The sequence below is a fragment of the Pongo abelii genome, chromosome 19 (genome assembly GCF_028885655.2).
Source record: "Pongo abelii isolate AG06213 chromosome 19, NHGRI_mPonAbe1-v2.0_pri, whole genome shotgun sequence".
In the NCBI taxonomy this organism is placed as follows: domain Eukaryota; kingdom Metazoa; phylum Chordata; class Mammalia; order Primates; family Hominidae; genus Pongo; species Pongo abelii.
In genome coordinates, this window is record NC_072004.2 from 3,417,615 (window position 1) to 3,437,522 (window position 19,908).

The 19,908-nt window shown below is 49.1% G+C and overlaps 1 protein-coding gene across 1 annotated transcript in view; it reads right to left on the bottom strand.

The window, feature by feature from the left end:
• Positions 1-19,908, bottom strand: part of SHPK (sedoheptulokinase) — a 28,118-nt gene that overhangs the window by 6,076 nt on the left and 2,134 nt on the right. The window contains exons 2-6 of the mRNA XM_002826844.4: positions 15,652-15,793; positions 9,046-9,229; positions 8,337-8,489; positions 6,067-6,242; positions 395-595 (exon numbers count right to left, since the gene is read on the bottom strand). Of these exons, the coding sequence (XP_002826890.2) occupies positions 395-595; positions 6,067-6,242; positions 8,337-8,489; positions 9,046-9,229; positions 15,652-15,793 (856 nt within the window). The remainder of the gene's footprint in view (positions 1-394; positions 596-6,066; positions 6,243-8,336; positions 8,490-9,045; positions 9,230-15,651; positions 15,794-19,908) is intronic.

A 19,908-nucleotide genomic window follows, 5' to 3' on the forward strand; every position in this document is an offset into this window, starting at 1 on the left:
TTGTAAGTGAAATACGCACCATTGTAAGTCGAGGAGCATCTGTCCATGGAGAGCAGAGAAAACTTCATAAATTCTACCCCAGGAATAAGAGAAGGGAGCAGGAAGGGAAAAGAGCAGGGAGGGCGGGGGAAAGCTGAGGAGACTGTTAGGAAGGGTTCACAGTCAAGGTTGGGGGAAGGGTGCCTGACCCAAAGAAAAGAGTAGGTGATGGCAGCTCGGAGGACAAGAAGAAAAGAGGCTGCAGGCTCAGATCCCAAAGGATGGGAGAAATATGCCAGGACCTGGCAGGGTCTGAGACCTCAATGTGGACGTTGAAACCGCACGTGAAGCTCCGAGACCCTGCCGGGTAGAAAGGACAGGCAGAGAACACAGCGCTGTGTGGGCCACACCTTACCTATATCTGCCATCCACTGAACCAGCATGTGGACGAACGTGGCCAGCACATTGCCCCCGTTGAGTGACGCGGCCACCCCCAGGTAGGTCCTGTCGAAGTATGGGAAGTAGGCGACTGGGGCCGTAGGGTCTGGAGTCTGTGCAGGCTGGAATCCTGAAGGCATGGAGGCTGCCAGCTGAACCGAGGTGCTGATGTTGAGAACTGGGGTCCGGAGAGAGCAGAGCTTAGGCGTGTTGGGCTAACTCAGAGGTCACAAGTCACAGTTTGGCAGTGACAAAGGGTGGCCTGTCGGGCTAACTCAGAGGTCACAAGTCACAGTTTGGCAGTGAGAGAGGGTGTGGTTTTAAAAATATGTCCAGGATAGTTAGAAGGGCAAGGTGTTGAAGAAATGTTGATCAAAGGATTTTTTTTTTTTTTTTTTGAGACAGAGAGTCTCACTCTGTCACCCAGGTTGGAGTGCAATGGTGCGATCTTGGCTCACTACAACCTCCACCTCCCAGGTTCAAGCAATTCTCTGCCTCAGCCTCTCGAGTAGCTGGGATTACCCACCACCACGCCTGGCTAATTTTTTTATTTTTAGTAGAGATGAGTAGAGATGGGGTTTCACCATCTTGGCCAGGATGGTCTCAAACTCCTGACCTGATGATCCACCCACCTCGGCCTCCCAAAGTGCTGCAATTACAGGTGTGAGCCACCGTGCCCGGCTGATACTCCTCCTTTCAAGAGGTAGAACCTGATTCCCCTCCTCGTGAGAGTGGGCTGGACTTAGTGACTCACTTCTAGTGAACAAAATAAAGCACAAGAGACAGTGTGTGCCTTCAGAGGCTAAGTCATAAAAGGCACTGCGGCTCCTGTCTCGGTCACACTGTCTTGTGGATCACTTGCTCTCGGGGAAGGCAGGTGCCTGTCGTGAGGAGCCCTGTGGAGAACCTCACGTGCCAGAGAACTGAGGCCTTCTGCCAACAGCATCACACATGGGCTCAGGGGCAGATCCTCCAGACTCAATCAAGCCTTTGGAAGACTGCAGCTCTAGCGTGAATGCAACCTCACGAGACACCTTGAGCCAGGACATCCCGCCCCACTCAGAATCCTGACCCTCAGAAACTGTCCAAAATAATAAATGTCTGTTGTTTTAGGCTACTATGTATTAGGGTAATTTGTTACACAGCAAAAGAAAACTATGACACGGTAAGACCTCAGACCAAGGGCTTTATTCTCTGAGGAGGTTTCATTCATTGGCAGTGAATAGCACTCTTGCTCATTTCCAAAGTATTCTCTCTTTTTTGTTGTTGCTTTTGTTTTTGTTTTTGTTTTTGAGACAGTTTCGCTCTGTCGCCCAGTCTGGAGTGCAATGGCACGATCTTGGCTCATGCAACCTCTGCCTCCCAGGTTCAAATGACTCTCCTGCCTCAGCCTCCCGAGTAGCTGGGATTACAGGCATGTGCCACTATGCCCAGCTAATTTTTTGTATTTTTATCAGAGGTGGGGGTTTCACCATGTTGGCCAGGCTGGTCTCGAACTCCTGACCTCGTGATCCACCTGCCTCGGCCTCCCAAAGTGCTAGGATTGCGGGTGTGAGCCACCGTACCTGGCCAAGTTCTTCTTTAATCGGATCTGGTGTCATAAGTGGGATCTGAAGCCACCACCACATGACGACCTCTGGGCGCAACAAGCAAATGGGCATAAGTACCCACTGAGCCCCTGCACTCGCTGCTTCTTGCTACACATTTGGAGGCCATCTCCAGGAAGCCCTCTTGGACGTATGAACTCCACAACTTGTGTTGAGTTCACTGAGTTACTTGGGCATTTCTAAATCTGGACTGGGTTTGGAAGCCATGACGGAAACTGGAACGGGTGCTGAAGGGAAGCTTCAGGTGTCCGATTGGATCAGACAGAAACTAAATTGGGTTTAGCAAAAGACCTCCAGTAGAAAAGGTTCCAGGAAGACAGAAAATAATGGGTTTGTTTAAATTCAGGGAGTCTGGGACTCCATCTCAGAACATTTGCTTTTCTAGATAAATGAGTGAATCTTACCAAAAATAATTTAGAATTTTGGTGGCCACAATAAGGAAGTTTTAACCTAAACAAACAAACAATTCCAAACACCTCAGAAACAATGGGATATATTTTTGACTGGCAGGTAAAAGTTTCTAACCTCTCTTTCTTTCTACCTTCCTCTCCCTACGCTGAATCTGCTGACATTTTTGCTTGTTTACCTCCTACCCCAAAGTAAAAAAAAAATTTAAAAAGGAGAACTAGACAACTGTTTATAAAGGTCAGGCTCTCAGATTAACCAGATCTGCTTTTTAAGCATTCTTATGCCTTGGTCAAAATCTTGAAGTCAGAGCAACAATGAAAGATATCCCTGTTTGGCATAGAAAATGCTTTGTCTGCCCTATCGAAATTGTTTTCTTTGTCTTGCTTCTGCAAATACTTTACGAAAATTTCCCCTCTTGCCTCTCCTGGCAGAGTGCTAGGAGTCTGGTGCTACCCTGATTCACAAATCACTGAATCTTCAAATAAACTCTGTTTGTTTGTTTTTGAGACAGAGTCTCACTCTGTTGCCCAGGCTGGAGTGCACTGGCGCGATCTCAGCTCACAGCAACTTCTGCCTCCTGGATTCAAGCAATTCTCTGCCTCAGCCTCCCGAGTAGCTGGGATTACAGGTGCCCACGACCACACCTGGCTAATTTTTTGTATTTTTAGTAGAGATGGGGTTTTACCATCTTGGCCAGGCTGGTCTTGAACTCCTGACCTCATGATCCACCCGCCTCAGCCTCTCAAAGTGCAGGGATTACAGGTGTGAGCCACCACACCCAGCCAAATAAACTTTTTAAAATTTAAATGTACTTAAGTCTTTCTTCTATCCAACATTCAATCCTTTTTTAGCTATGTGTATATACCACATTTTAAAAATTCATTCATGGCTGGGCACGGTGGCTCACACCTGTAATCCCAGCACTTTAGGAGGCCAAGGCAGGCGGATCACAAAGTCAAGAGATTGAGACCATCCTGGCCAACATGGTGAAAATCCGTCTCTACTAAAAATACAAAAATTAGCTGGGTGTGGTGGCGCATGCCTGTAGTCCCAGCTACTTGGGAGACTGAGGCAGGAGAATCACTTGAACTCAGGAGGCAGAGGTTGCAGTGAGCTGAGATTGTGCCACTGCACTCCAGCCTGGGTGACAGAACGAGACTCCATCTCAAAAAAAAAAAAAAAATTCATTCATTAGCTGATAGACATTTAGATGGTTTCTACTTTTTGGCTATTATAAACAATGCTGCTGTGAACATCTGTGTACAAGTTTTTGTGTGGATATCATTTGTTTTCAGTTGTCCTGGGTGTATTTCCAGGAGCAGAATTGCTGGGTCCTGTGGTAACTCCACGTTTAACATTTGAGGAACTACCAGCTGTTTTCCAAAGAGGCCGTACCTTTTTACAATCCCACTAGCATGTTCTCACATTTTTTTTTTCAAGTTTAAATCATTTTGTATTTAAGCACTGATTTTACACAACATAGTATATAAAGGCAAACTAAATTTACACAACTTAAATTGTTATTTTTCTTTTTTTTTTTCTGCCTCTAGAGATGATGCCTTAAGAACAACTCAATTTGTTCACGTAAATTGCCTTCAGCCTACATTGCAGCTAAGATGTGTATAAGATTTTACATATATTTTGGAAGAAATCACACAGAAGAAGCTGCTTTTTCAATAAACATGGTCTGCTTCACATCTCTTTCGGTCAGTCCACCACAGTCATGTGAGGTGGGAGTTATCTGGACCTTGTTTTATACATTGAACTATTCCGGGTGATGATTCATCTTCTCTGCTTGTAGGGCAACTCGGGACATAAAGCCAAATGCCTGATTAAAAATTTGGACGGAGAGGCCGGATACAATGGCTCACACCTGTAATCCCAGCACTTTGGGAGGCCAAGGCAGGCAGATCACGAGGTGAACGGATTGAGATCATCCTGGCTAACATGGTGAAACTCCGTCTCTACTAAAAATGCAAAAATTAACCAGCCGTGGTGGTGCATGCCTGTAGTCCCATCTACTCGGGAGGATAAGGCAGGAGAATCACTTGAACCCCGGAGGCAGAGGTTGCAGTGAGCCGAGATGGCACCACTGCACTCCAGCCTGGGCGACAGAGTGAGACTCTATCTCAAAAAAAAAAAAAATTTGGAAGGAGAATGCTTCGTAGATGGCATCTCTCTCTCACTTAATTCCGACCGTCCTGCTGCTTTAAGATTGAGTATAGCTTGGTTCCTCTCCTCTGCTGTCAACCTGTGAGCACCTGACAACATGGCCACCAGCCCCGGGCTCCAGCCTCGCAGGGCCGCCAAGCGCCATATCGTCCCATGTTCTCATGTTTTTAAATGGTTGAAAAGAATTTAAAAAAAGAATTTTTCAGACACATGAAAATTATATGGCATTCCCATTTCAGTGTCTATGAACGATGTTTTATTGGAACACAGCTACACCCGTTTATTTACATATCGTCTATAGCTGTTTTTGAATTCCTGCAGCAGAGCTGAGCAGTTACAACAGAGACTGCATGATCCGCAAAGCCGAAAATATTTACAGAAAATATTTTCTGCCCTTTAGAGTAAAAGAGCCAATCCCTGCCCTAGACACGGCTGCCTCTGATTCCCTTGCTCACCATGATTCCCTTACTATGAATACAGAAAATATTCTGCACTTCTCTTTTTTTTTGAGACAGAGTCTAGCTCTGTCACCCAGGCTGGAGTGCAGTGGCGTGATCTCAGCTCACTGCAAGCTCCGCCTCCCGGGTTCACACCATTCTCCTGCCTCAGCCTCCCGAGTAGCTGGGACTAAAGGCGCCCATCACTATGCCCGGCTAATTTTTTCTATTTTTTTAATAGAGATGGGGTTTCACCATGTTAGCCAGGATGGTCTCGATCTCCTGACCTCGTGATCCACCTGCCTCGGCCTCCCAAAGTGCTGGGAATACAGGCGTGAGCCACCGCGCCCGGCTGTTTTGTTTTGTTTTGAGATGGAATCTCGCTCTGTCGCCAGGCTGGAGTGCAGTAATATGATCTCGGCTCACTGAAACCTCCGCCTCCCGGGTTCAAGCAATTCTCTGCCTCAGCCTCCTGAGTAGCTGGGATTACAGGCACCCACCACCACACCTGGCTAATTTTGGTATTTTTAGTAGAGACAGGGTTTCACCATCTTGGCCAGGCTGGTCTTGAACTCCTGAGCTTGTGATCCGCCCGCCTCGGCCTCCCAAAGTGCTGGGATTACAGGTGTGAGCCACCACGCCCAGCCTATTCTGCACTTCTAATCAGATCTGACATCACTTCCAACACAGTAACCAAAACCCTCATCAGCTCATCTGTTTTCTTGGGCCCGGAGTCACACAGAAACCAGACAGCTAGAAAGAGCCGTTTCTCTCACCCGGCCCCAGAGGGGGTCAGCATAGATGGTCGGTGCTCAGGGACAGAACTTGCCCTGCTGGCCTGTAAGCTCCCTCAATAGAGGATTTTACCTGCAAGGATGAGGGTGCTTTTCATCTTTACAGAATAATGATCTCCAGCAGGATGCCAAGACTGCTAAGCTCTGTGTGCCCTGCAGACTCGCACAGAGCTGGTGCTTATGAGGCAGGCGACAGTGTAAGTCTGAGGACAGAACAAAAGAAAAACTTACCTGCATCTGTCCTCTGGGCCATGCAGGAATAGACAGAGGCCTGTAAATCACCCAAGGCCACTCCCACCTGCGTCCCCTTTGGGATTCCAAACCACATGTGGGAAGTTCTGCCCGCCACACTGCCAGGCTTGGCGATGTCTGGGAGCAGGTGGACAGGAAAACCTGAGCTCCTCAGTCTGTAAAACAAAAGTGGACACCCACATGGACCCACAGTTAGGTTTCTGGAATTTAAGGGATCCTTCCTTCCTTCCTTCCTTCCTTTCTCCCTCCCTCCCTCCCTTCCTTCCTTCCTTTCTCCCTCCCTCCCTCCCTTCCTTCTCTCCATTCCTCCCTCCCTTCTTCCCTTCCTTCCCTCCCTCCCTCCCTTCCTTCTCTTCCCTCCTTCCCTCTTTCCCTCCCTTCCTTTCCTCCCTCTCTCCATTCTTTCCCTCCCTCCCTTCCCTCCCTTCTTCCCTCCTTTCCTCCCTTCCTCCCTTCCTTCCCTCCCTTCCTCCCTTCCTTCCTCCCTTCCCCCCCTCCGTCCTTCCCTTCCCCTTCCTTCCTTCCTTCCCTTCCCCTTCCTTCCTTCCTTCTTTCTTTCTTTTTTACTTATTTATTTTTTTGAGATGGAGTCTTGTTCTGTTGCCCAGGCTGGAGTGCAGTGGCACCATCTCGGCTCACTGCAACCTCCACCTCCCAGGTTCAAGCGATTCTCCTGCCTCAGCCTCCAGAGTAGCTGGGATTACAGGCGCACACCACCATGCCTGGCTAATTTTTGTATTTTTAGTAGAGATGGGGTTTTGCCATGTTGGCCAGGCTGGTCTTAAACTCCTGACCTCACGTCATTCACCCGCTTCAGCCTCCCAAAGTGCTGGGATTACAGGCGTGAGCCACCGCACCCGGCTCCTTCTTTCTTTTTTTGAGACAGGGTCTCGCTCTGTTACCCAGGCTGGAGTGGAGTGGTGTGATCACTGCTCACTGTAACCTCAACCTCCCAGGCTCAAGCAATTCTCCCGCCTCAGCCTCCCAAGCAGCTGGGATTACAGGCCTGCACCACCACACCTAGCTGCTTTCTTTTGTTGTTGCTGTTTGTTTGTTTCCAGGAAACTCTGCACGGGAAAGTGCTATAGGACACACGTGGCCGAAGGGGGAGTAGAATTCAGCGCCCTCACAGGCAGCTTCTCTGACTTTTTTAAAACCATGAGCTTAGGCTTTGTCAATAGAGTACACTGGCTTTCATAAGCTTAGGATTCACCTTCCAGGAAAGAAAACAAACAACATAAGCAGCCGTGATCAAGTCCAGCCTCCCGTGTTTGAAGGGAGCTCAAAAACTCTGCAAAGGGAGGCAGCCGGAGGTTCGGCGCCATTATGGTTGGTGAGCACAGACCAAACCAAAGTCAAACGCAGCAGGCTCCTGAATATCAAACGTGTTAGTCACTCAGGGTTAGTGAATGGGAAGCTGTCAATTTCACACGACATGCTGGAAAGTCCTTTACCTGAACTACCAGGTGCTTTTTGTTTTATTTCAGAGCTCAGAATTTGGGCCCTGAAGGAAGTGAACTTACAGGGCACTGGACTTCTGTACCTGAAAAGGCAAATGATTGCTCAAAAAGAACTTAAAAGGCATCCTTCAAGTCTACTATCTCTAGTTCTTTTTTCTTTTTTTTTTTTTTTTGAGACAGAGCCTTGCTCTGTCCCCCAGGCTGGAGTGCCGTGGTGTAATCTTGGCTCACCGCAACCTCCGCCTCCCAGGTTCAAGTGATTCTCCTGCCTCAGCCTCCAGAGTAGCTGGGATTACAGGCGCACTCCACCACGCCCAGCTAATTTTTGTATTTTTAGTAGAGATGGGGTTTCGCCATGTTGCCCAGGCTGGTCTCGAACTCCTGACCTCAGGTGATCCACCCACCTCAGCCTCCCAAAGTGCTGGGATTACAGGCATGAGCCACCGTGCCTGGCCCTCTAAGTTGAAGTATTACAGAGTGAAAGCTGTACTCTGAAACTTACACACTGGGCCCATGGTCACAGAGAAGGGAGAGCCCACCTGGGGTCTGAGCAGCTATGAAGGAGCAGGACAGCATGGCTGAGGCCCCTACCTCAGGGCTCAGGGCCACGCTTACACTGGTCCCACCCATGCCCCGTGACTGGCACAGGCCGGGAGCACTGGACCCTGATCCTGGCCTCCGGGAACCCTCCACCACTCCCAGATGGGAAAGCTCCCACTGAAGCACTGGCTCTGGGGTTGCCCTTCGGATTGGAGCAGGAGGAACAGCCTGCAAGGATGTGATACTCACATCTCTACGTTCCAGCTTTGGCTCTGCGTGTTGAAATAGCCCCAGCTGGCAGCATTCTGGTCGGACATCAGGGGTCTTGGCAAGCCACACAGCATGGCAACCACATAGTCGTGGATGGTACCGGCTGCATCGTAGGACTTCAGGAACTCTGGGCTGTTTTTCATACCAAAAACAACCAACATGGTATAACATGAACTCGGAAGCATGTGCCACACCTAGATGCAGGCAGCAGGGAACAGCTGTGCCATGGCCAGGTGGCAGCCACACCCGCATATGCTATGGCTCAAGTCCAGCTGGGTCTCTGGGATTAGGACCTCCCAGCTGCCCCAAGCAAAACCAGCCTAAGTCAGCCCCAGTGAAAGGGCCTCAGAGGAGGAAGTGTCAAGCCTGGGAAAGCAGACGTCAGCCTCCTCAGCAGCCTCGGAGGCCTGAGCACACTGCGAACTCTCCCCGTGACCCTCGGCAAGTCACTTGCCCTCTCTGTTTCCTCCTTTCCCCATCTGGGTGGGAACTGGATAACCAATAGAGAGCCCTCTGCAAAGGGACGCGGTTCTGGACCCAATCTAGGTCCAGGCCATGCTCCATCTTGTCCTGCCAGGACACACTCACTGCGGCACAGCCCAGCAGGCGGGGTGATGCTGACGCAGCCCCGGCCTATTCTCATGCTCCCGGAAACCCAGCACCCGAGTCAAAGTGCATTTGCCCGTACCGATATTTCAAAAGCCAGAAGATGGTTGCACAGCCGAAGCCCGTGGCCACACTGAGATGAGACTTCGGCTGGGGCAGAGAGGCCAGGAATTCGCTGCTACATCGGCCATCCTGCCACGTGACCAGGTGGCTAACAGCTCGGGGCTCGAACACAGGGGTAATCCCTCCCTCTGTCCATTCACAGCCTGGAACAAAAGAGATGACCAAAAATGAAGAAAAGAGCAATTGACTAGGCATGGTGCGGCCTTGATACTACTCTGTTGGTGAGTGACAAAATATGTGCAAATTGTCCCATGATAAAGCCTGCCGCACCTGTGGGTCCTGATAGCACTGGCTTTAGTACTTGGCTCTACCACATAATGACTGTGGGACCCTGGGCACGTCACATACTCCCTCCATTTGCCCCACTTCTCTGTTTGTTTTTATTCTTTTTTGAAGTTGATATCATATCTCCCCACATCCCATAAGAGAAGATGTTTGGCACAATCTCAAGTACCCCAGTCCCTGTCCCTCCAACCCTCATCATGACAACATTATCTAGGTTTCCTGCTACTTGATTACCAGTAAATTTTCTCTTTTCCTTAGGTCTTGGCTGATTGATTTTTATTTTATTTTATTTTATTTATTTATTTTATTTTATTTTATTTTTTGAGACAGAGTCTCACTGTGTCCCCCAGGCTGGAATGCAGTGGCACAATCTCGGCTCACTGCAACCTCCATCTCCCAGGTTCAAGCGATTCTCCTGCCTCAGCCTCCCGAGTAGCTGAGACTACAGGCCCACGCCACCACGCCCAGCTAATTTTTTGGACTTTTAGTAGAGACAGGGCTTCATCATGCTGCCTAGGCTGGTCTCAAACTCCTGAGCTCAGGCAATCCACCCACCTCAGCCTCCCAAAGTGCTAGGATTACAGGCATGAGCCACCGCACCTGGCCCTGATTGATTTTTAGACATCCAAATTTACTCTAAAAACATCTGACCATCAGATTTTTTTCATCTGTGCCTTGTGACATCCTCTGGATTTTTCTCTGCCCTTATTCAGTGATTTCTCCCAAGGCCAATTTCAGTGTCAGTTTTTCCAGGCAGTGTCTGAAGGCCCAGATGCCACCAAATATTTCTCATGTTCCCATCTTTAAATGCCAGTTTGATTAGTTATAATAGTTTGGTTCTAAGTTTCTACCCTTCAATGCTTCAAAGCACTTTTTGTGATCTATTGTTGCAAATTTTTCACTGCTCCTCCCATTAAGAGCTGGCATCTGAATCCTCTTTCCTTGAATATAGAATCACCTTGGTGACACGCTTGACCAGGAGAATGTGGAGGCAGTCACATCTTGGGACTCCCAAGGCTAGGTCATAAGAAGTATTGCAGCTCCCGCCCAAGCTTCTTACCCCACTCTCTCTGGGGGAATCAGCCTTCAGGTAAGAAGTGCGACTACGCCGAGGCCACCATGCCGAGGAGACCACGGGCAAAGAGCAGCCAGCAGACCGTTTCCAGGTGAGCCCAGCCTCCAGCCTTCCCACAAAAGTACCAGGCATTGAGTAAAGCCACCGTGACCCCCCGACCAGTCTGTCTACCAGTTGAACACTAACAAGCAACCTCCACCACCACCATGCAGAAGCGGCAGTGGGCTGAGCCCTGCCCAATCCCTGACCCAAAAAATCATGAGAGATGATAAATGCTTGTTGCTTTCAGTCACTAGGTTGGAGGTAGTTTGTTGTGCCGCGATAGGTCATCAAAATACTACTCCTGGTCAGGTGTGGTGGCTCACGCCTATAATCTCTGCACTTTGGGAGGCCAAGGTGGGCAGATCACCTGAGGTGAGGAGTTCGAGACCAGCCTGGACAACATGGCGAAACCCCATCTCTACAAAAAATACAAAAATTAGCCAGGCATGGTGGCAGGTGCCTGTAATCCCAGCTACTCCAGAGGCTGAGGCAAGAGAATCGCTTGAACCCAGTAGGCGGAGGTTGCAGTGAGCTGAGATCAGGCCACTGCACTCCAGCCTGGGCAACAGAGTGAGACTCCATCTCAGAAAAACAAAACAAACAAAAAAATGCTACTCCATTGTCTTTTCACATAGAATGTTGCTGTTGAAAAAAATCTAATGTCAATCTCATCCTTATTCTTTCATATGGGATCTGATCTTTTGCTCTGCAAGCTTTTGGAATTCTGTCTTTGAAATCCTTAAATGTTCACTAGACTATATCTAGCTGGGGGTTGTCTTTATCTCCTTTTCAACATTCTATGGGCCCTTTCAGGCTGGGGTGTTCCATCTTATTTTGTCAATTATAGGAAATTTTTCTCTATTATTTCTTCAAAGATTTCCTCCTCTCCATTTTTATTTTTCCCTTTCTGGTCTCCTATGATTTAGATGCTAGTGCTTCTATTTGTATCCTCAACATCTCTTAGCTCATCGGGCACGGTGGCTCACACCTGTAATCCCAGCATTTTGGGAGGCTGAGGTGGGTGGATCACTTGAGGTCAGGAGTTCAAGGCCAGCCTGGCCAACATGGTGAAACCCCTTCTCTGCTAAAAATACCAAAAATAAATTAGCCGGGCATGATGGCGGGCACCTGTAGTCCCAGCTACTCAGGAGGCTGAGGCAGGAGAATGGCATGAACCTGGGAGGCAGAGCTTGCAGTGAGCAGAGATCGCGCCACTGCACTCCAGCAGTGGGCAACACAGTAAGACTCCATCACAAAAAAAAAAAAAAAAAAAAAATAGCCAGGCGTGGTGGTGGGTGCCTGTAATAAGTTACTTGGGAGGTGAGATTTAGGCAGGAGAATCACTTTTTTTTTTTTTTTAAGTATTTATTGATCATTCTTGGGTGTTTCTCGGAGAGGGGGATGTGGCAGGGTCATAGGATAATAGTGGAGAGAAGGTCAGCAGATAAACACATGAGCAAAGGTCTCTGGTTTTCCTAGGCAGAGGTCCCTGCGGCCTTCTGCAGTGTTTGTGCCCCTGGGTACTTGAGATTAGGGAGTGGTGATGACTCTTAAGGAGCATGCTGCCTTCAAGCATCTGTTTAACAAAGCACATCTTGCACCGCCCTTAATCCATTTAACCCTGAGTTGACACAGCACATGTTTCAGAGAGCACGGGGCTGGGGGCAAGGCCATAGATCAACAGCATCCCAAGGCAGAAGAATTTCTCCTAGTACAGAACAAAATGGAGTCTAGGCAGGAGAATCACTTGAATCTGGGAGGCAGAGGTTGCAGTGAGCCCAGATCGCTCCATTGTACTCCAGCCTGGGTGACAAGAGCAAGACTCCATCTCAAAAAAAATAAAAAATAAAAAATAAACCGGTTTTCCACTCCCTTTGCCAGCTTTTGACATTACTGAACATTTTGATTTCTTACCATCCAATGGGTGGAAAATGATGCTTTGCTGTTTTCATCCGCACTGCTCTAATGACTAACAATGCTGAACATCTTTCCAGATGTTTATCAGCCATTGGTATTTCCTCTTCCAAGAATAACCTGTTGGTATTCTTCGCCCGTTTTTCCACAGGGCTGCTTGTTCTCTCTTAGTTACTGGTTCTTTACATGTACTGACCTGTCCTTTGTCCACTATTCACTACCTGATATTTTCTCCCTGTCTGCTGCTCGCCTTTTAGCTTTCTTTTATGATCCTGGTTTCTCTTCTGCTTTTACTGGGCCTGAAAATGGAGTTTGGAAACCGGCGTAACCACAGGCCTTTCAGAAGACACGAATCACTCCGTCTCCTCCCCTCCAGCTCGCTCCGGGTGCCCTCACTGAAGCACTTAGCTCTCTGCTCAAGTTACTCCTGCCCATCTGTGTTGACTGTGTTTTGGAAGGTAGAGGCTGCATTCCTTCATTTCTCTCTCTCCCCCAGGGCCTAGCAAAGGGCTTTCTATGTTGTAGGTAGGGAAACCAAAGTGAATTAAGGCTGCCATTAAAATCGACAAGACTGGATCCCAAATGTGATTTCACCTGACTCCACGAAGCAGGCATCGCCGTCACCACACTGTGGCTTTCCTGCTTCCCAGAAACTGAAAACAATCCCAGAAGGCATGTGGGCTGGCTCAATAAAATATCCAGCAGCTCTTTCCAGCGATGTGGCTGATGGTTTGTGTGGTTGTTAGAGAGCTCAGGAGACAGGCAGAAAGGAAGGCATGTGACCCGACCACAATCATCAGCTCTCTGCTGTCCTCTTTGGGAAGGGTTTTAGTATTAAAAGGACATTTATTCTCATTAATGCAAAATTAAGGAGTTTTAAAAGCTTTTACAACCTAGACTCCGTCTGAGAGGTTAGCGTTGACATCCTAATCGCCTTCTGCTCCCGCCACTGCTCAGGGCCAAGCAGCTCCCACGGCCCCGGCGGGCCCGACAATAGGCGGACAGGAGGGCGGAAGGGGAGGAGGAAGAGCCTGCATCACCTCCTAGGATTGCCCAGCCCCATCCTGGGAGTGATTAAAGGGTGCATCACTAAATGCCAGTCCCACTGACAGGCGGGTCACCATGCACTTCAGGGCACTCTAAATTGCCGACTCTCCATGTAGAAAGGGATAAATCCAAGGTTGAAATCCTCATAACTACAGCCCCCCAAAGTAGCCGTCCATCTTCTGCTTAAAATGTTGATCTGCAGTAAAATGGTAAAATGTTGATTTTGTTGAAGCTAAGTGATGGGTATATGCTGGTTCATAGCGCTATTCTCCCTGTTTGTTTGTCTAAATTAAATCTTTTATAGTTTCTTTTTTTTTTTTTTTTTTGAGACGGAGTCTTGCTCTGTCGCCCAGGTTGGAGTGCAGTGGCGCAATCTCGGTTTACTGCAACCTCTGCCTCCCGGCTTCAAGTGATTCTCCTGCCTCAGCCTCCTGAGTAGCTGGGATTATAGGCACATACCACCACACCCAGCTAATTTTTGTATTTTTAGTAGAGATGGGGTTTCACCATGTTGGCCAGGCTGGTCTCTAATTCCTGACCTCGTGATCTGCCCACCTCAGCCTCTCAAAGTGCTGGGATTACAGGCGTGAGCCATCATGCCTGGCCAATATAATTTCTTTTAAAGTTTGATTTGTTGTTGTTGTTTTCTGAGACAGGGTCTTGCTCTGTAGCCCATGCTGGAGTGCAGTGGAGCAATCACAGCTCACTGCAGCCTCAACCTCCAGGGCTCCAGTGATCCTCCCACCTCAGCCTCCCAAGTAGCTGGGACCACAAACATGTCGCACCACACCCAACTTATTTTTGCATCTTTTGTAGAGACGGGATCCCACTATGTTGCCCAGGCTAGTCTTGAACTCCTGGCCTCAAGCAGTACTCCTCCTGCCTCGGCCTCCCAAAGTGTTGGGATTTACAGGCATGAGCCACCACGCCCGGCCTTAAAAAGTTTTTTTAATGCCTGCCGTAACAGGGAGCTCCCAACTTCCTACAGGAGCCTCATAATTCCTTGGGCATTCTGCTGGGAAGTCTCTCACTGAGCCACTGTGTCCCCCTGCGGCTCTGGTCCTCCACCAAAAACAAGCCTGCCAGGCCTTTAAAAGCTCCTCGGACAGACTTGGATTCAAAAGTGGGGTTCACTTGCTGAAATATGACCCTGAGCATATTATTCTAACCTCTCTGAACCTCAACCTCTCATCCACACAATGGGGACAACAGTGTAACCTATATCACCAGGTTGTTGGCAATATCCGATGAGATCGTGCAACTGATGTCCTCTGCCAGGCACCAGGCATGTGAAGTGCTCATTGTGGTTTTACTGTCTTAGTTCTCCTCCTCAAGGCCAAATAGCACAGGTTACCCACCTCTGCACTGTGGCAGACCTTCATAAGACAACCAACTAGAAATGCTTAGCAACTGAACCCATAAAAAGGATATACCGGCTGGGTGTGGTGGCTCACACCTGTAATCCCAGCACTTTGGGAGGCTGAGGCAGGTGGATCATTTGAGGTCAGGAGTTCGAGACCAGCCTGGCCAAGATGGTGAAACCCCGTCTCTACTAAAAATACAAAAATTAGCTGGGCGTGGTGGCGGGCACCTGTAGTCCCAGCTACTCTGGAGGCTGAGGCAGGAAGATCACTTGAACCCGGGAGGCAGAGGTTGCAATGAGCTGAGTTTGCGCCATTGCACTCCAGCCTGGGTAACAAGAGTGAAACTCCATCTTAAAAAAAAAAAAAAAAAAAAAAAAGATATGCCCTGGAATTTTCAAAATCACAAATACGTAAACAACGACAAATGTGCCCCAATTCAAAAGCGTGCCCTCCATGTCCTGGCATCTCTTGCAGCTACAGCCAATCTCTCAGTTGTCTGCACTAATGTTCTGAGATACTGACACGGTAAAAAGAAAGCTATGGAAAATGCACTCTGCTGAATCCTTCAGGAGAATCCGAGAAAACACTCTCTTCCCTCTGCCTGTTCGTGGATAACGTGCTGATGATGTGGGAGTGGGCAGTTCCCTTGTTCACCTCTCATTGGTACAAACAGAATGCTCACCCACGCAGGAGGCAGCACGTGTTCGTCCACTCCAAGAAATAAGACCCTATTCCCACTGCAGGATAACCCGACCCTTCACAGAAAGCCCCGCGCAGCACTGCTCTAGTTCTGGAAGTGACTGCTACCAGCCTGAGAGCAGCCCCGAGCCCAGCATACCTTGGCCTGTTTTCCAAAACACGACTCCATGCATCTGGCCCGACACCCCAATGCCCACGACGCTCCGCAGCTGGGGCCGGGGAAGGGCAGCAAGGCACTCGTGTAGGGCTTGGAGGATTCTACTCACATCCTGCTCCCGCCCCTGGAAGCAGAAGAGAACACATGGGCAGGGGCAGACACACGGGCAGGGGGAGGGGCGCAGGCCTCCCAGGATGTCCTGGAGTAGGAATGCAGTGGGCAGCATCCACTCCCTAACTTCACGGTTGAGGCGCTGCTGCAGGTGAGTTGCAGCAAACTGCCCGGGCCTGCCCTCCACTGGGGTGAGACTCAGCTGAGAACAGCATTCTCTGTGCTATAAATAGAAGAAATAAGGCCAGGCACGGTGGCTCAAGCCTATAATCCCAGCACTTTGGGAGGCCAAGGTGGGCAGATCACCTGAGGTCAGGAGTTCAAGACCAGCCTAGCCAACCAACATGGTGAAACCCCGTCTCTACTAAAAATACAAAAAATTAGCCAGGTATGGTGGCATGCACCTGTAATCCCAGCTACTCAGGAGGCTGAGGCAGGAGAATCGGTTGAATCTGGGAGGCAGAGGTTGCAGTGAGCCAAGATCGTGCCACGGCACTCCAGCCTGGGTGACAAAGTGAGACTCCATCTCAAAAAAACCAACCAGAGGAATCCACAGAAAGTTCAGAAGAGAAGAAGGGGAAGAGAGTTGTGGTTCAGCTCTCAATAAATGTCAGCTGTTTGAGGAACTAGCAAAGCTAAGGTCTTAGAAAGGCATCCGAAGGCTGAGTTCTCAGACGTCTTGCGTCCCCCCAGGGAGTGCTGTCTTCCCCTCCTCGGAAAACCTCTCACTTGCCCCTGTCAGCCCGCAGCCTTGGTCAGCGGCAGCTCTTGGCTCCTAACAAGCAGGAACAAAGAAGAGAAAGAAGGGAGGAGAGGAGGGGTAGGACGGGGCAAGGAGTACAGGGGAAGCACAGCCTTTTCCTAGGGAGCAGCCAGGCCCAGAGCTCAACAAGGATTCTACGTGCAAGAGACCACAGAGGAAGTGGAAGACAAGAGGCACAGAGGAGCCAGCTGGCTACGCAGGATCCCCAGGGAGAGGAAAGAAGAGCAGGGTGGGGACATGGGGTGGGGGGGGCAGGAAGAAGGGCCCTGGGAAGAGACATTTGTTTAGAGCCTCACTGTCCAATACCAAAGTCGTTAGCCACATGTGGCCAGTCTGAATTGAGATGTAAATGTAAAACACGCACCAGACTGCAATTTAGTATGACAAAAAATATACACTATCTCATTTAATACTGTTGTTTTGTTTTTTTTAAAGATAGAGTCTTGCTCTGTTGCCCAGGCTAGAGTGCAGTGGTGTAATCTTGGCTCACTGCAACCTCCGCCTCCCAGGTTCAAGCGATTCTCCTGCCTTAGCCTCCCGAGTAGCTGGGATTATAGGCTCAAACCACCAGGCCCAGCTAATTTTTGTATTTTTAGTAGAGACACGGTTTCGCCATGTTGGCCAGGCTGGTCTGAAACTCCTGACCTCAGGGATTCGCCCTCCTCGGCCTCCCAAAGTGCTGGGATTACAGGTGTGAGCCACCGCACCCAGCCTTGATTATCACACACCAAAATGATAATGTGTTGGATACAATGGGTTAAATAAAATATGCAATTAAAATTAATTTCACTTGTTTCTTTTTATTTCTTTTAATAGGGCTGCTAGAAAATTGAAAAGGCCATGCCTGGCTCCATTTGTAGGTTACATTTCATTTTTTTTTTTTTTTTTTTTTTTGAGACGGAGTCTTGCTCTGTCACCAGGCTGGAGTGCAGTGGTGCGATCTCAGCTCACTGCATCATCTGCCTCCCAGGTTCATGTGATTCTCCTGCCTCAGCCTCCCGAGTAGCTGGGACTACAGGCGCCCGCCACCACACCCAGCTAATTTTTGTATTTTTAGTAGAGACGGGGTTTCACCATGTTGGCCAGGATGGTCCCAATCTCTTGACCTCATGATTCACCCACCTCGGCCTCCCAAAGTGCTGGGATTACAGGCATGAGCCACCGCTCCTGGCCTGCAGGTCATATTTCTACTGGACAGAGCTAGTTTAAAGAGTCCTCCCAGCGGGGCACAGTGGCTCACTCCTATAATCTCAGCTACTGGGAAGGTTGAGGCAGGAGGATCACTTGATCCCAGAAATTTGAGACCAGCCTGGGCAACATAGTGAGACTCCATGTGGCCATGGGTTGGTGTGTCATCCCAGGACAGAGCTGCTGTTTAAAATGGGCCCAGGGTGAGTGGGTGCGTAAGTTGTGTGGGTGGAGACACGGGAGGAAATAAGCAGGCTGGATGTGGTAAAAACAAGGAGGCAGTGTTCAGCAGTTAGAAACAGTTTTAGGGGTGGGTGTGATTAGGGAGCAGCTCTTGGACAGACCCCCAATGTAACAGGAATAGACATTGCCCCCGCTCCTAGGCTCAGAATATCAGTTGTTCTACATCCACATCGAATCCTCGAGCTTTAGACTTGTACACAGTACTTAGAAGCTCATTAAATCCTACTCCTCAGGCCTCTTTTCACAGCGGAGGAAACTGACGCCCAGAGAGGAAAAATAAATATAAACTGTGAAAGGGTCACAGAACTGCCCTCAAAAACCTTGTATTTTAAATGGGCAAATACCAAAAACTATGATTGTCTGCACAGATGCCAAGCTTGACCCTGGTATAGCTAATACTTATGAGTGAAAAGTATGAACTTGAGGAAAGAATACAGCCAGCAGATATTACTATTTTTTTTTTTTTTTTTTTTTTTTGGAGACAGAGTCTTACTCTGTTGCCCAGGCTGGAGTGTAGTGGTATGATCTGGGCTCACTGCAACCTCTGCCTCCCGAGTTCAAGCGATTCTCCTGCCTCAGTCTCCCGCGTAGCTGGGATTACAAGCACGCATCACCACGCTTGGCTAATTTTTGTATTTTTAGTAGAGACAGGGTTTCACCATGTTGGCCGGGCTGGTCTTGAACTCCTGACCTCAAGTGATCCGCCCACCTCGGCCTCCCAAAGTGCTGGGATTACAGGCATGAGCCACTGCGCCCGGCCACAGATATGACTATAGATCACTGGTTCCTACTTGGGGTGGTTTTGTCACCTAGGGAACATTTGTCAACACGGAGACATTTTTGGTTGTCACATCTGGGGAAGAGAGGCAAGCGTGGTTGGCATCTAGTAGGCCAGAGATGTTGCTAAACATTCTACAACGTGCAGGACACCCCTCACACAACAAAAACTATGCAGCCCAAAATGTCAGCAGCACCAAGGTTGAGAAACCCTGCTATATGGACTAACTCACAGCAGTGCTGTTTGTCCCAGAGCACGATTCATATGTGGCGTGGGGGGGTTAATGACTGGCCTCCGCTAAGCACTTCATTAGACAGGTGTGGCACACCGGGTGAGCCTGTAAGCACAGAACAGCCTGCTGAAAGCTGGGGAGGGAGTGCAGAAAAGTTTTCAAGAAGTGGCCATGCTGGGCACGGTGGCTCACACTTGTAATCCCAGCACTTTGGGAAACCGAAGCAGGCGGATCAGTTGAGGTCAGGAGTTTGAGACCAGCCTTGCCAACGTGGTGAAACCCCCTCTCTACTAAAAATACAAAAAAATTCGCCAAGCATGGTGGCGCACACCTGTAATCCCAGCTACTCGGGAGGCTGAGGCATGAGAATCACTTGAACCCAGGAGGCAGAGGTTTCAGTGAGCAGTGATTGCACCACTGCACTCCAGCCTGGGTGACAGAGCAAGACCCTGTCTCAAGAAAAAAAAAAGTTTCCTATTTCAAGAGAAACGGGCACTTTCTGAGCCTACTCTCCCCTAATGCCAGCTCTCCTGCTCACCCCACCAGGGTCAGAGCCAACTTTGCCTCCAATTCATAGTCCTTTAAGTAAGAATCCTTTTAATATGCCCTAATGCCCCAACCAAGCTACTCTTGAAAGCTTCTATGTAGATATAAAGTGCTCCTGAAATCCCTATCCTCAGAAATGTTTCTGAGCCAAATGGGCTCTGAACCCTAAACAGCCATGTCCATGTATGTGGCAAGAGCTTGTGAAAAACAAAGCTCGGCCGGGCGCAGTGGCTCACACCTGTAATCCTAGCACTTTGGGAGGTTGAAGTGGGCAGATCACTTGAGGTCAGGAGTTCAAGACCAGCCTGGCCAACATGGAGAAACCGTGTCTCTACTGAAAATACAAAAATTAGCCGGGTGTGGTGGCTCACACCTGTA